Below are 15,451 nucleotides of genomic sequence, written 5' to 3'. Positions count from 1 at the left end.
TGTGAACTGCAGGACGGGGACGGAAGAATCGAGCGGAACCTTCTTCTGTTCCACCCGGACACTTTAGCAGGGGGAACACAGTCGGCACTGAGCGGTCAGTCTCTGCCACGTCGGAAATACTATCAGTGTTTTCATTTCTGAAGAGCAGAAGAGCAACTAGAGACGTTTTTTAGCTGAAGGAGTTTGTTGGAGGGATATAAGCAAATATGGTGAGAGTTACATTATTCATATTCTCAGATATTGAAGTGCTCGGATTCTATAGTTTCATAATGAATGACCGGATGGAAAATGAATGCATTTTACATGTCTGATTACGAGATTAAAGCTGTTTAAAGAGTTATTTGGATGTGGTTCGGTATTCAACTCTTTATAAAAACAGCCCTGGTAATATTAAACAATTATCTTTGATTATGTACGTTAACGGAAAGTACCATGCTATTACTGCGATGTTTTGGACCGGTTTCAGCTTTTTTCCATTATTATTATTCTCAGTCAGTTTTAGCTATGTTGGATCCGAGTTTAATGAGCTGTCAACTACTTATTTTTTTTAGTTATATTTACTGCTGTAAATTGCTTAAAATATTGAAATATAAAATATAATGTATCCAGTTAATAACTTGAAAAATGATTTAAAAAATAATAAAATAACGAATTAATTAATTAATTACTCATATCAGTATTAAGAAAAATACCCCAAAATAATTAATTATATATATATATATATCATTTTATGTAAATCATTTTTATAAATAATATTAAATTATCTTTTTGTTCTCTTTTAAATTCTCTCTGTCAAAGACACTGTACTTTAGTAATTCTGTGATTTGAATCTGTATTGTTTAGGGGTATTCACTCTTGATGTCTCTTAGTTTAATCTGACTAGCATTAAAATTAAACACCATTAATAAGTTTTTTCGACAAATATAAGTTTAACTGACATCTCCGCACATCTGCGGTCTTGTGTGTTTCAGGTTTCGGTCATTAACACGGTGGACACCTCACATGAGGATATGATCGTGAGTATCTCCATCCATCTTTACTAGTACTGCATCTTTTTCTTCAACGTTACGTGACTGTGATTTGTGGTTCTGCGTTCAGCATGACGCTCAGATGGATTATTACGGCACCAGACTGGCCACCTGCTCCTCTGATCGCTCCGTCAAGATCTTTGATGTCAAAAACGGAGGGCAGATCCTCGTGGCTGATCTGAGGGGGTATGAGAAGCGCGCGACTAAAACCAGGGTTTCCGTGGAGTCGATCTGAACTCTAATTCTGATTCTGATTCTGTTTTGGCAGCCACGAGGGTCCCGTGTGGCAGGTGGCCTGGGCTCACCCCATGTACGGCAACATCCTGGCGTCCTGCTCCTACGACAGGAAGGTGATCATCTGGAAGGAGGAGAACGGCTCCTGGGATAAGATGTACGAGTACACGGGCCACGACTCGTCCGGTAACTTCACGCTTTTTGATTCTCATATCAAACACTGTGACAGAAATCCCTCCCGCTGTGGACACTCACACATTGGCTTCTCCTGCAGTGAATTCTGTGTGCTGGGGACCGTATGACTTCGGGTTGATTCTGGCCTGTGGCAGCTCAGATGGGGCGATTTCAGTGTTGACCTGCTCTGGAGATGGACACTGGGATATTAAGAAGATCAACAATGCACATACAGTGAGTTTAGCCTTTTATATGAGATCTTAAAATATACATGTACAGGGCTCTAATAATGATTCATTAATTTAAATTATTTTATTTAAGAAAAATGGCAACACCTTTTGCATTCCCGGGTCAGTTTTGACCCGGTGGAGCGCAAGTTTATAAAATCATAACTTAACTAAAACCATATTTGTATCAAGCACTTCAGTAACACTTAATTTTAGTGTCCTTGTTACACGTTACATGTTGTTACTCTAGTAGTAATTATAAATTATGCATAATTACATTTAACTAACCCTAATTATTTCTCAGTACTTTAATGTATAATTACACTGTAACATTGACACTGACATAAAGTGCAACTGAGCTAGGCTACTCATTAATTAGTAAATCTGCAAAAAATCGGTTACACTTTATTTTAAGGTGTCATTGTTACAGTGTAATTATATATTTAAGTACTGAGTAATATTAAGCAACTACATGTACTTACTATAGGGTTTGGGTGGGATTAGGATTTGGTTGAGGGTTAGTTGCATGTAATTATGCATAATTTACTGTTATTACTATGGTAAGTACATGCAACATATGTAACAGGGACACTGTAAAATAAAGTGTTACCAAAAAAATCAATATTTTTGAGTTACAATGCTATTACTATGTTATTTTTGTATTATTACTTTTTCATAGCCTTTTACACTTTTTTTATTATAAAAAAATAGGAATTCTTTGAAATTTCACATGAACTACAGGGTGGGCCATTTATATGGATACACCGTAATAACATGGGAATGGTTGGTGATATTAAAGTCCTGTTTGTGGCACATTAGTATATGTGAGGGGGCAAACTCCTCAAGATGGGTGGTGGCCATGGTGGCCATTTAGAAGTCGGCCATCTTGGATACAACTTTTGTTTTTTCAATAGGAAGAGGGCCATGTGACACATCAAACTTATTGGTAATGTCACAAGAAAAACAATGGTGTGCTTGGTTTCAACGTAACTTTATTCGTTCATGAGTTATTTACAAGTTTCTGATCACTTATAAAATGTGTTCAATGTGCTGCCCATTGTGTTGGATTGTCAATGCAACCCTGTTCTCCCACTCTTCACACACTGATAGCAACACCGCAGGAGAAATGCCAGCACAGGCATCCAGTATCCGTAGTTTCAGGTGCTGCACATCTCGTATCTTCACACCATAGACAATTGCCTTCAGATGACCCCAAAGATAAAAGTCTAAGGGGGTCAGATCGGGAGACCTTGGGGGCCATTCAACTGGCCCACGACGACCAATCCACTTTCCAGGAAACTGTTCATCTAGGACATATCACCAACCATTCCCATGTTATTACGGTTTATTCATATAAATGGCCCACCCTGTACATACAGCAAGAAAGAAATATTACAGAAAAGATGCAAAAACATTATTTATGAAAAATTGTATTTAATATTTTTATAGGTGCTTGATCTGTATAGGCTCTTCGGGAAATTATAAATCAAATATTTGATTATTTGAATGCTGATTGGACAATACAGTGTTCTAGACGTGCAGTAAAGAGGCTTCAGTCGAGTATGTCATAGAAGACTGGCGAAATGTATTGTACTTCCTGTTATTTGAGTTTTTTAACATGGCTTCTCTGGTGTTTCTGTCAGATCGGCTGTAACGCTGTGAGTTGGGCCCCAGCTGTTGTCCCAGGGAGTCTTATCGAGCAGCCAACAGGACAGAAGCCCAACTTCATCAAGAGATTTGTGTCTGGAGGCTGTGACAATCTGGTCAAGCTGTGGAAGTGAGTGCACTCCTTATTTTAAAGTGCACAGTGACGAGCACCTGCTGCCAGCTACTGCACTTGGTCATAAACACACCAAAAAAAAAAAAAAAAAAAAAATATATATATATATATATATATATATATATATATATATATATTGTGCTGATTGTGTGAGGAAATGTATTTAAATATAATACAATGGTGCTGATAGTGCTACATTCTTATTGTTTCTGTCAGCATTATCAAATTAGCCAATAATATGTAATGTGCCCCTAATTATGCTATTTTAAATGTTCATAATTCACATATGCGACTGAATCTTCACTCTGGGCGACTAAATCATGTCTATCATTAGCCATTGGCTGATAAATTCTTAGATTTGACTTGCCAGTGTGTGTGTTAGAGGCTAAGTATAAGTTTAGCATAGATATATTTCACTCGTTGAACACTCTGACTGAGCGCTTGAGAGTTTCGCTCTCCATCAAGTGATTCTGTACTATTTCAGTTCAGCTCAATGGATGTGCAGGGAACCTGTGTCTGTTCTCACACACACGCAGAGAGAGAGAGCGCGAGAGTCTTACACACCACGCAGTGTCGACGCACTACATTTAAACGCAAATTTTTCTGTATTTTCCTGTCAAAATAGCTGAGTTCATTCAGAATTGTTCAGTTTTTAAGAACGAGCAGAAGATATGCCGTTTATCTGGTAGTGGGCGGAGCTAATGCGCAAACGGCAATCTCATTGGATGGACCTGTTTTGATTCCAGCAAATCTGTTCGAGCGAACGCAGATAACGTGATGAACATTCATGAACCCAGCAGCTCATCAGTCCTTAGTGTGTTGTATATTGTTATTAGTAGTAGTATTATTATCTTTTAATTATAATTACTATTATCAGAAACAGTGAGTGACCAACAATATCTTAAGCATCACCAGTCCTAAGTTCAGTTAAATGACAAATATGCATTCATACATGGTTACCAAGTTTTATTTCTAATTACTGAAGTTCTATCATTAAGTGCTTGATTACCATAATATCATAATATAATGCTAAATTGACTGGTGTTAAGAGTGTACGTTCAGATATCTAAAAAGATTTTACAAAGATAAGCTTTATATATATATATATATATATATATATATATATATATATATATATATATATATATATATATATATATATATATATATATAATAGTATATCTGTCTGGCGAGTAAACAAAAAAATGTTGCCAAGATGGTCGTAGAGGGTTGAATTTAGTTTTGAAGGTCTCCTACAGTAGATCTACAAGCATCAAAAGTCAAAAACGCTTTAAATTTCTCATAATGTACATTGTACATCATCTAATTTCTAAAAGAGTCTGAAAATGCTTCGTTCGAAGATTCGGTCTCTCTAAACCCCTCCTTTCCGAGAGCTTTCTTTGCTCTGATTGGTCAGATGACCCAGTCTGTTGTGATTGGTCTACTCTACTCTGCTCTGATTGGTCAGATGGTCCAGCCTGTTGTGATTGGTCTACTCTACTCTGCTCTGATTGGTCAATGACCCAGTCTGTTGTGATTGGTCTACTCTACTCTGCTCTGATTGGTCAGATGGTCCAGCCTGTTGTGATTGGTCTACTCTACTCTGCTCTGATTGGTCAATGACCCAGTCTGTAGTGATTGGTCTTCTCTGCTCTGATTGGTCAGATGGTCCAGTCTGTTGTGATTGGTCTACTCTACTCTGCTCTGATTGGTCAGATGGTCCAGCCTGTTGTGATTGGTCTACTCTACTCTGCTCTGATTGGTCAATGACCCAGTCTGTTGTGATTGGTCTACTCTACTCTGCTCTGATTGGTCAATGACCCAGTCTGTTGTGATTGGTCTACTCTACTCTGCTCTGATTGGTCAGATGGTCCAGCCTGTTGTGATTGGTCTACTCTACTCTGCTCTGATTGGTCAATGACCCAGTCTGTAGTGATTGGTCTTCTCTGCTCTGATTGGTCAGATGGTCCAGTCTGTTGTGATTGGTCTACTCTACTCTGCTCTGATTGGTCAGATGGTCCAGTCTGTTGTGATTGGTCTACTCTACTCTGCTCTGATTGGTCAATGACCCAGTCTGTTGTGATTGGTCTACTCTACTCTGCTCTGATTGGTCAATGACCCAGTCTGTTGTGATTGGTTTTCTCTGCTCTGATTGGTCAGATGGTCCAGCCTGTTGTGATCGGTCTACACAACAGACTTTCTTTCAGGAGACAGTAACTTTATTTGTCAAATTATGTACTGACATTCATACTTTCTTTCCAGAGAAGAGGATGGCCAATGGAAAGAGGACCAGAAGCTGGAGGCGCACAGTGATTGGGTGAGAGATGTTGGTTGGGCTCCTTCCATTGGTCTGCCTACCAGCACAATCGCCAGCTGCTCACAGGTAATCAACTCTAATCTACTAATATTCTACTGTGGGACTCGTCCAGTATCAATGTGAATGATAATTGTGATAAAAAAAATAAATACAAATTTAAGTAAATTGAATGAATTTTTATTTTATTCCTGTAGCTCAAACTATAGAACATAGCGGTAGCAACGCCAAAGTGGTTTGATTCCTTGGGAATGCTTTTGTTAAAATGGTTTGTATAATTGGTCTGCAAAATGCATAAATCATTTCATATTATATTATACCATAGGATGGTCGTGTGTTTATCTGGACGTGTGACGACCCAGCCGGTAACACCTGGACGGCCAAACTTCTCCACAAGTTCAATGACGTGGTGTGGCACGTGAGCTGGTCCATCACAGGAAACATCCTGGCTGTGTCAGGAGGGGACAACAAAGTACGTACCTGTCAAATATGACCCTAGAATTTGATTTTAATATCATAATTTATTCACCCTCGTATTTACCGTCACTTTTGATTCATTTAATGCATAACTTGTTGAATAAAAGTATTAATTTTATACTAACCCCCAACGTTTGAACCATAATGTACATCTATTTTAATCATTTATTGTTGCAAATTAAATAAAAAATGTTTAAAGTAGGAACTTAAACAATACTGTAGTTAAAAAAGCTTTTGAATATTTATATATAAAATATTTTATCATTTTAATTATATCCACCAATATATTATTATAATAAGCAGTGTTTACCCAAATATATTTTCCTTGCATACTATTTTTTGCTTTTTAATATATGAAGTTTTGAATCAGTTCATAAAAATGGACAGTTTAAACTACACCTTTTTGGCTATTGAAGTTTAAATGCGGTAATAGACAGTTTTAACTCCCTCATTTACAAGAATGGATCATCAAACTAGTCTAAAGACAAATAAAAGCACACTTAAATCACTGTGATATTGACGCTGTATATTTAGTGTGCGGCAAACTCAAACATGACTAAAGGACAGGCCGTGAATGTGCTTTGACAATGTGATTCATTGACTTTTCACCGTGAAACTACTGTTGACGCTCTTTGGATCTCATCCCATGGGATTACGGAGTACGTTGGTGCATGTGGGCAGCGATTTACCCAGCATCATTACTCATTTCACAGTGCACTCTCAGGTTCAGGAATTAATGACAGAGGTTATATCACCCAGCACTCGGCCCGGCGTGAGGGAATCCGTCCCTGACATCACCGTTTATTTAAATAAAGACGCTTTCGGTGAGATGCTCTGCCTTGTAATTATTCACTGCGGCAAGCGGCGGGTCGAGCCATTTACTCGCCGACGAACATGCCATTATCTGATGCATTTACAAAACAGACAGCTTAATAATGCAAAAGGGCTCTGAAAATACACGCAGGTTAACAGTCCTCTCTAGGTGCTTCTAGGGAGCTAAAGTAGGCATGTTTTTGTTTTGTTCGTTTTTTTAACTAATGCTGTGTACGCAGTGATTCTTGAAGGTGTTCTTGATGGCCGTAATCATTTTACGCCACGCTACACTGAAAAAAATGGTGCAAATGGCAAGTATCAACATGGAATTTTAAAAAGTATTTTCTTGTAATACGTACTCCAATAACCTTGGTTTTATCGAATTATTTTTTTAACTAAGTATCGATGAGCTTTGGGGTGTGTTCACATTTGTAGTTCGGGTTCTCTTGGCTCTTTTATTCTGGACCAAAAAAAAGAAAATGATACATTGTTCACACTTGGCATGTTTGGTTTGATTAAAACGAACTCTGGTGCGATTGCTCTGTTAGTGCGGTTCATTTGAATAAAGGGCCCTACACACCGGGACGAATATCGGCGCCGACGATGAGCCGAGTGAACATGCAAATTCATTCCCTGACATTAGATGGCGCTTAATGTAAAACAGAAACCACTCCATAACAGTTCTCTTTTAGCAAGACTTTTGTAGTCGCTGTCGCGTTTGTCATATAGTTCTTTATGTTCCGACACCAACGAGACCAGCGGCTCTACATTCATCTTGCCTTGCATCTTCCTCGTCTTATTTCTTCCCGGCAGTGTAGACGCTACTTGGCGTATATCTTCTTCGCCGTTACGTATGTGTGCTCGGCAAGACCGTTTTGTGTTTGAGCGCCCCCAAGTTGTGTTTTACTGTAACTTCAGAAGCTCCAGACACGTGAACAAAAGCGCCAATCTCATTGGTCAGATAGTTTTTGACGCATCAAACCAAAAAAACGAACCCGAGGCGTTTTTTAAAAAAATGACGCTTTTTCGCGTGCCGTTTTTCGCGCCGGTGTGCGCACTCACATCGGCGCCCTTTGTTTAGTCACGAGGCGTTAAACGTCGGCGAATATCGCGCGCGAAATTCGTCCCGGTGTGAACAGGCCTTAAGTGTGAACGCTGCCATCTGAACCCTGGTGCATCAAACAAGAGGACCGAAACACTGAAAGGATGGGTCTCGCTCCACTTCCAAACAAACTCTGGTGCGGTTCGACTCAAATATGAACGCAACATGGACCAAAGACATGTGAACAAACCAAAAACAAGAAGATGAGACTCTAAAAAGGACAGAATGCTCAGTCATACCTGTTTTTTCTCATCATAGTCGTGATGTTGCCGATCACAGTTCAGTACAGGCATCAGAACCTCGTCGTCTCACTGGGTTTGTGTGTGACGGAGGGATTCCTGACGCTGTTTTGACTCCTTTACACATTTTATAAGCTCTTCACGAGTTCTCAGCTGCTCAAAATACCATCATATGAAGGTACGCACACACAGCGAGTGCATTTATCCCAGCAAACAGCATTAATTTGGGTGTTTGATAAGTTCTGTCGCAAAATATACGTCATAAAAGCCGACCAGGTTGTGAACGTATCCCTATTCCTTTAGTTTCGGTGATAAAAATGCCAATGTGACACCTTTAATCCTAACACCCTTAGTCCTAGTTCACTTAACGTTCACACTGCCGTCCAAACCTAAAGATAAAAAACAAAAAAAAAGCTTTTATGGCGTATATTTTGCGTGTGAACATCCAAAACACTGCTGTGTACTGGGATAAATGCACTCGCTGTATGTGCGTAGCCTATCACGATGGTATTTTGAGCAACTGAGAACTCGTGAAGAGCTTATAAAATGTGTAAAGGAGTCAAAACAGCATCAGGAATCCCTCCGTCACACACACACAGATCTGCTGCGAGACGATGTGGTTCTGATGCCTGTACCGAACTTGTCCATCACGACTATGATGAGAAAAGACAACTTGAGCATTCTGTCCTTTTTAGGGTCCTGTTTTTGGTTCGTTTGGAAGTGGACGAGACCCATCTTTTCAGCGTCTCGATCCTCTTGTTTGGTGGCACCAGGGTTTCTTTCACACTTATTCAAATGAACCGCATGAACAGAGCAATTGCACCAGAGTTCATTTTCACCCAACCAAACATGCCAAGTGTTAACACACCCTTAGACTGCTTCACTGACACTGGAAGTGGAAGACGTGAGGCTTCCTTTTACCTAACAGCGTTTTTAAAGTGCTCATTCAAGAAATTACGTCATTGAAATTGTTTTCCGCATTGACTTCTGCTCATAGGTGACCCTGTGGAAGGAGTCAGTGGACGGACAGTGGGCCTGCATCAGTGACGTCAACAAAGGCCAGGGAGCCGTGACCTCCATCACAGACAGCCAACAGAACGAGCAGTGAAGCCCATCTCCTCTCGCGCCTCCACTCAGACCAGGGGGACACCCCTTCTGCCCTCAAAGACTCTCCTCCAACGCTAGAAGTGCATCTCACTCCCAGGCGGCAGAACCAAAATCAAATTTCTTTTTTTCAACTCTACCCTGATTTTTACATAATTTCCTTCGGTTCATTTACAAACCAGATGTTTGAGCTGATTTGTATTGTTTGTAAAGATTCTTAACATGTCGATTATTTTGAGAAGAAAAAAATTATGATGAATGAAAACTGATTCAAAAATATTGGACACATTGGACATTAGTGTGTTTCAAGACCTGGACGAACATTGAAGAATAAAGTTTTCTACACTAAACTATAACTAACCTGTTTATTAGTATTATATTACATTATATAATTATTAACAATATATTCATTGTGTGTGTGTGTGTATATATATATATATATATATATAAAACAATTTGTTATTAATACCATATAAAATATCTCACACTGCAATCATTTTAATGAACTTTTAACCCTCATTTTAATGAACTTGGTGCTCTTTTGCATTTTTTGACCGAAAAACTTTGTTTAATTTTTTTTTAGGATTTTTTTCCTCATCGGAAACTTGGCAAAGGTTTTGGCACTTGCTGTGTGAACACACACACACACACACAAAAGTCACACTTCTATTGTTCGCTGTCAAAAATGCGAATTACACCTAGTGGAAGCGTTTGGTACTGCGCTCAAACAAAATCTTACTGAAAGATTACTGAGCTAGATTTTTAAAAACTTTTTTAGATGTATGTCTTTGATTTTTCTTTGATTGAACTTTTTCATTTCAGCAATAATCTGCCAAGAGTCTTCTTTAAAAAGAGACCAAACATAACAGTTTAATACAACTTAACCGACAGTCTTTGTCTTAATTCATCAGAATGCTTCGCGCCTCTACATCACAAATTCCTCATACAAATTCATATTTATTTGCCAAAACGTAAAATAGTTATGAATTGCCATATGAGTGTTGGAATGAAATTGGTTGCGAACAGCATTTCATGTTGACTTTAAACCATATTTCAAAATGCAATACTTGGAGCTCCATTACACAACTAAACCATGAGTAAAACCATTGGCATCACCTGCATAATCTGTCAAGTAAACATGCCATCCAAACATCCAGCGTGAACGTAGCATGGCAGTTTTTTCCATTACTGTCAGATGAAATTATCCCTCGGTTACAGATTTTGTTGGAGTTGCCCAAGGGTTCAGGAGATCAACACAGAGGCCTGCCAACCCTCCTTCGGCCTCCAGTTATGAGTTTGCATCTGGGGTGGTGAAAAACCTCCATTTGTGTGCCAGGCCAGCCTCTAACTAGCGCAAGAGAAGTGACACTTAGAATAACGTGTTGATTTTTTTTTTTTTTTTTTTTTGAGAAATGCGTATTTTCACACATCAGCTTAGCGCTTGCGGTTTGCAGTTCTGACACGTTCCTTACTCATATTACAAAGCCAAAATCACTCATCTTCAGTAAGTTTCACCATCATTTTCAATACACAGTTATTATTTTTTTTAGTTTTAACTCTGTAGACTGTAAAAAAATAAAATAAAATAAAAAGTTGCTGCCTTAAATTTTAAGTAGCCTACAATCAACTTGAATGTTTAAATCATTTCAACTTAAAGGTATAGTGGAGGATCTTTCCGATTTTAGATAAGACCCGCCCTCTCCACTTTTTAATAAGTTTGATTGATTCACCAGAATGAGTGACAATTAGGAGGACCAATAGTATAGGTGATCCACCCGGAAGTAAAAAATCCTCCACTATACCTTTAAATGACATTAAACTGACTTAAAAGTTGAATCTTGTATAACTAAAAAAGTTGAAAATCGCTTAACGAGTTAAAGCAATGTAAAAAGATGTTGTCTTAACTTATTGATCATATAATTTTTAGTTTTTTAACATTGTGAAATATAAAAAGTTTTGCACTTTTTACTTCCAATTCACATATATAATTATTTGAATAAATATTAAATAATTCAAATGAACTTTTAAAGAATAATTCAATTTTTATCATAAATATTTAATTATTTAATAAATTACATAAAAAAAATAGTGGATTAAATATAGTGAAAACATAGTGAATTGTTTGTATAATTTAATTGTAGTATTTGTTGTACTGGCTTTAGATGATATTGATTTAAAAAATCCTCACTTTTACTACATTGCAGCAGGGAATACGCATGCAATTTTCTTTATGAAACATATAGTTTTATTATTTAAGAAAATGTTGAAAATGTTCTAATAAAGTAAGAAAGGTAATGTTTAAAATCTTTTATATTTATGCTAAATAAAAAGTAGGCAATCTTTTGTATTATAATCATTATAATCCATATGAATATGTTAATAATTCTATATTGTAGTGAAAGTCAGCATCTGTACTCCTCAGAGCCCGGCAGAAGGTAAGGGTTAACCCGTTCGCTGTGGCATATTGCGTGGATCTGAGAGTGTGCCGGCGGTCCACGCGTTCACACACTTTGGAGAGGCGGTGACACTCCGTGAGTCATTTGCGCTCCGGTCTCAGGAGTGACAGCTGATGCCCGCTCATGGACCACTGCATGCACACCACAGGATCTGTCCACGATACACCTGATCACCGACACTATTCCCTAACCATCATCGTTACAAACCAGCGTCCGTTTCTGCTTCTCTCCGCATAACGCATTACTCTTAGTTATTTGCCATGCCAAGCTGGAGGAGAAACCTGACTTTTTGCCTGCAGAGAATGCACGACGAAGGTAAGTGAACTGATGTCACCACTTATGAATCGAGTTTCGTGCGTACCATCGGTTCTGACGTTAGATGCGCAAATGTGCCTAATAGACATTAGCTCTGTTAATTCTCAGTGTCTGCTGCTCTGAACCCACGTGTTAATGAAGTGGCATGTGTTTTCTCTTGCTTTGTATCTATAATGATGTCTAAAATTATGTTTCAAGCTAATTGTGTAGTGCCCCAGGACATAGCCTTGAGGTTCCCCTCGATAAATGTTGGGTGATCCCTATGGTGCCGTACTTTTTCATGTCTTAACATAATGGATAAATTATAATGTTTAAATGTGGAAATCACATTTTTATTCTATAACATTATCACAAGAAAATGAACTTTGTGTGACTTTAAAATAATTAAACTTTGATTTAAGTGGATGTTGTCATTTTTGACATGTACATAATGCAACTTTTAACATGAAAACATCGAAATATTTCAAGCTAAACTTAATGTATTTGCAGAATATAATTTTTATTGGGTAATTAATTTATACTTTATGATACATTTGTATTATAATTTATAATATAATTAGGGCTGTGAAAATATTAATCGCGATTAATCGCATCCAAAATAAAAGTTTGTGTTTACATAATATGTGTGTGTACTGTGTATAATTATTTTGTATATATAAATACACACACATGCATGTATATATTTAAGAAATATTTGCATGCATATACTGTATATATTTATATATAATTAATATTATATATAAATTTTTTTTATATATATAAATAACACATTTTTCTTAAATATATACATGCACGTGTGTGTATTTATATATACAAATTTAATTATACACAGTACACACACATATATTATTTACACATAAATTACACACACACATAAACTTATTTTGGATGCGATTAATCGCGATTAATCTTTTCACAGCCCTAAATATAATTAAATATATAAAATGTTATATATATATATATATCAAGTTGAAGCATCCAATCTTGACCAGAACATGTTTCCAAAATCTTGTATACCCTTTTTAAATAAATGCAACCCTTACATTACAATTGTATATTGCACATTGTATACAATGTATACCCTTACATTACAACACAATAATTTGTATTTAATTATAAATTTCAGAGTTACCAGATATTGCTTAACAGGAATGACCCCCATAGTCCATAGCCTGGAGGTATTCCTGAGCTCCTCTACCTATGTCCAAGGCTAAATGAGTTTTGCCCCAGTACATAGCCTTGAGGCACTCCTCAGCATTGATCAGCGATGTTCAAAATAATATTGTAATGCAGCTGGTGATGTTTTTTGAATCGAAGTTGAACAACTGAATGTTCATTGCCCAGGGGAGAGGTTTTGAGTCACTTAACTTGCCTGAACTCTTTCTTTATCTTGTGCGTAGAAGATCTCATGAACTGTGCCTGCAAAGAGCTGATAATGTCAGAGATGTTGTGTGAAGCCATTGCATTGCAGATGCTTTGTTGATCACAATCAGTAAATGACATAAGTTAATTGGTAATAAACACAGTTGGTCACCTCTGACCAAAATGTTGTTGAAACACTCAGAAGAACAAGGAGAAAATTTCATTTATATTCTGTTTTTCTATCTCTCATTCAAGAGCTTAATCCTCTTATCAGAATTTGAATTCCAAGACTCAAGATCCCATTAATCATAAGAACCCAGTTAAATTAGAATAGCGAGGATGAATTTGCAGTTTATCAACAAAGTGTGCATTTGGAGGAAGTTGTTGCACTGATAGAGCGTTGCCTGATCATATCTGGTAGTGTCTGCGGCAGTATATCTGGACAGAATCCCACGCTTAGCTCCAGCAGAATTGATCGTAGCTGCATGACTGCTTAAAAACCTTTAACTGAGATCTGCACCAGGGTTTTGTCCATTTGCTTTTAAAATTCTGATTAACCTTCCTGTTAGGTTTTTTGTGTGTGTGTGTGTGTGTGTGTTGTTTCATCAATGAGGCCCTGTATGCTGTGGCATTTGAAATGGCACTTCAGAAATATTTCCTCTGTCTTGTGTCTCAGAGCGGGATGAGGTCAGAGATCAGAATGCTCATTTGCCCTCCGCTATAGAGCCGTCATCTTCCTCCTCCTATTTTTAGAGAGCTCTGGAATCACATGTATGTTAAATAGCAAAGGGTTGTGCCCTGTTGCTGAAGTCCAGTCATAGCAAACATAGTTTGACAAACCACAGAAAGATTGTCTCAACCTTTTGAAGTCAACACTTTTTTTATGGCTTGTTTTGAAAACGTTATTATGAAGGCAGTCATATAAGGTTATGGTATATATATAAGGTATATATCTTGTACCCAGCGCAATTGACTTTGTACACCGACGCATGTATCATTCCTATTTTGCACCCGCGCACAGCGGACTTTTCCCTCCACAGACGCACGTCGGTTAACTAAGAAATACACTTGCGCTCCCTGGGCGGTTCAGCGCAAAGAGGAGGCGTGTTCCGGCGCAAACATTCCCTGGTGCTATTTTGCAGGTTTAGAAAACAATTCCGCCACTGACCGAAAAAAACTAGTTTAAAGTCAGTGGCACGTTGCGCATGTTATTCATATGCTATTTTAAGGGCGCATGCTTGGCCATAATCAATGTAGAGTGTGCACAACGCGCATACACTTTGATTCTCTCATCTACACACAGACGCAGCAGGTTTCATTTTTGCAAATCATACATTATTACGATAGATAGATAGATAGATAGATTGATAGATAGATAGACAGATAGATAGATAGATAGATAGATAGATAGATAGATAGATAGATAGATAGATAGATAGATAGATAGACAGACAGATAGACAGATAGACAGATAGATAGATAGACAGATAGACAGATAGATAGACAGATAGATAGATAGATAGACAGATAGACAGATAGATAGATAGATAGATTGATAGACAGATAGACAGATAGATAGATAGATAGACAGATAGATAGATAGATAGATAGATTGATAGATAAACAGTTTATTATAAAAGCATACATCTAGCTTACACATTTACCCAAATTATCATGCGCCTGTTTAACCAAAGTTAATTTGGGTGTGTTTCTCCATCCTCAACGTCCCTGACGAGAACGTCGGTCTCCTCGGCTGTGAACCGCTCCTGGCGCGCGCCTGGCAAATCCACCGTTATAATAGGACTCCGCTATAGAACAAGCGCGCA

At 37.8% G+C, this 15,451-nt stretch overlaps 2 protein-coding genes across 2 annotated transcripts in view; both read left to right on the top strand.

The window, feature by feature from the left end:
- Positions 1 to 56: 56 nt before the first annotated feature.
- On the top strand, positions 57 to 9,848 carry sec13 (SEC13 homolog, nuclear pore and COPII coat complex component). Its single transcript, XM_079891155.1, has 9 exons — positions 57 to 209; positions 972 to 1,016; positions 1,099 to 1,214; positions 1,297 to 1,448; positions 1,537 to 1,670; positions 3,307 to 3,440; positions 5,706 to 5,826; positions 6,083 to 6,229; positions 9,386 to 9,848. The coding sequence occupies exons 1-9, from the start codon at positions 207 to 209 to the stop codon at positions 9,494 to 9,496; spliced, it is 963 nt and encodes a 320-aa protein (XP_079747281.1). The 5' UTR covers positions 57 to 206; the 3' UTR covers positions 9,497 to 9,848.
- A 2,097-nt stretch (positions 9,849 to 11,945) lies between these two features.
- The window catches only part of grip2b (glutamate receptor interacting protein 2b), a 184,260-nt gene continuing 180,754 nt past the window's right edge, over positions 11,946 to 15,451 (top strand). The window contains exon 1 of the mRNA XM_079889926.1: positions 11,946 to 12,263. Within this exon, the coding sequence (XP_079746052.1) occupies positions 12,209 to 12,263 (55 nt within the window). The 5' untranslated portion in view covers positions 11,946 to 12,208. The remainder of the gene's footprint in view (positions 12,264 to 15,451) is intronic.

This window comes from Squalius cephalus, assembly GCF_949319135.1.
Source record: "Squalius cephalus genome assembly, chromosome: 13".
Taxonomy (NCBI): Eukaryota; Metazoa; Chordata; class Actinopteri; order Cypriniformes; family Leuciscidae; genus Squalius; species Squalius cephalus.
This window is presented reverse-complemented; position numbering and strand designations above follow the sequence as displayed.

Excerpts from the sequence above, each read along its gene's own strand:
- sec13 (XM_079891155.1), top strand. Across the intron at positions 1,017-1,098 it reads CCTCACATGAGGATATGATC|CATGACGCTCAGATGGATTA; the intron begins GTGAGTATCTCC and ends TTCTGCGTTCAG. Across the intron at positions 5,827-6,082 it reads CAATCGCCAGCTGCTCACAG|GATGGTCGTGTGTTTATCTG; the intron begins GTAATCAACTCT and ends ATTATACCATAG.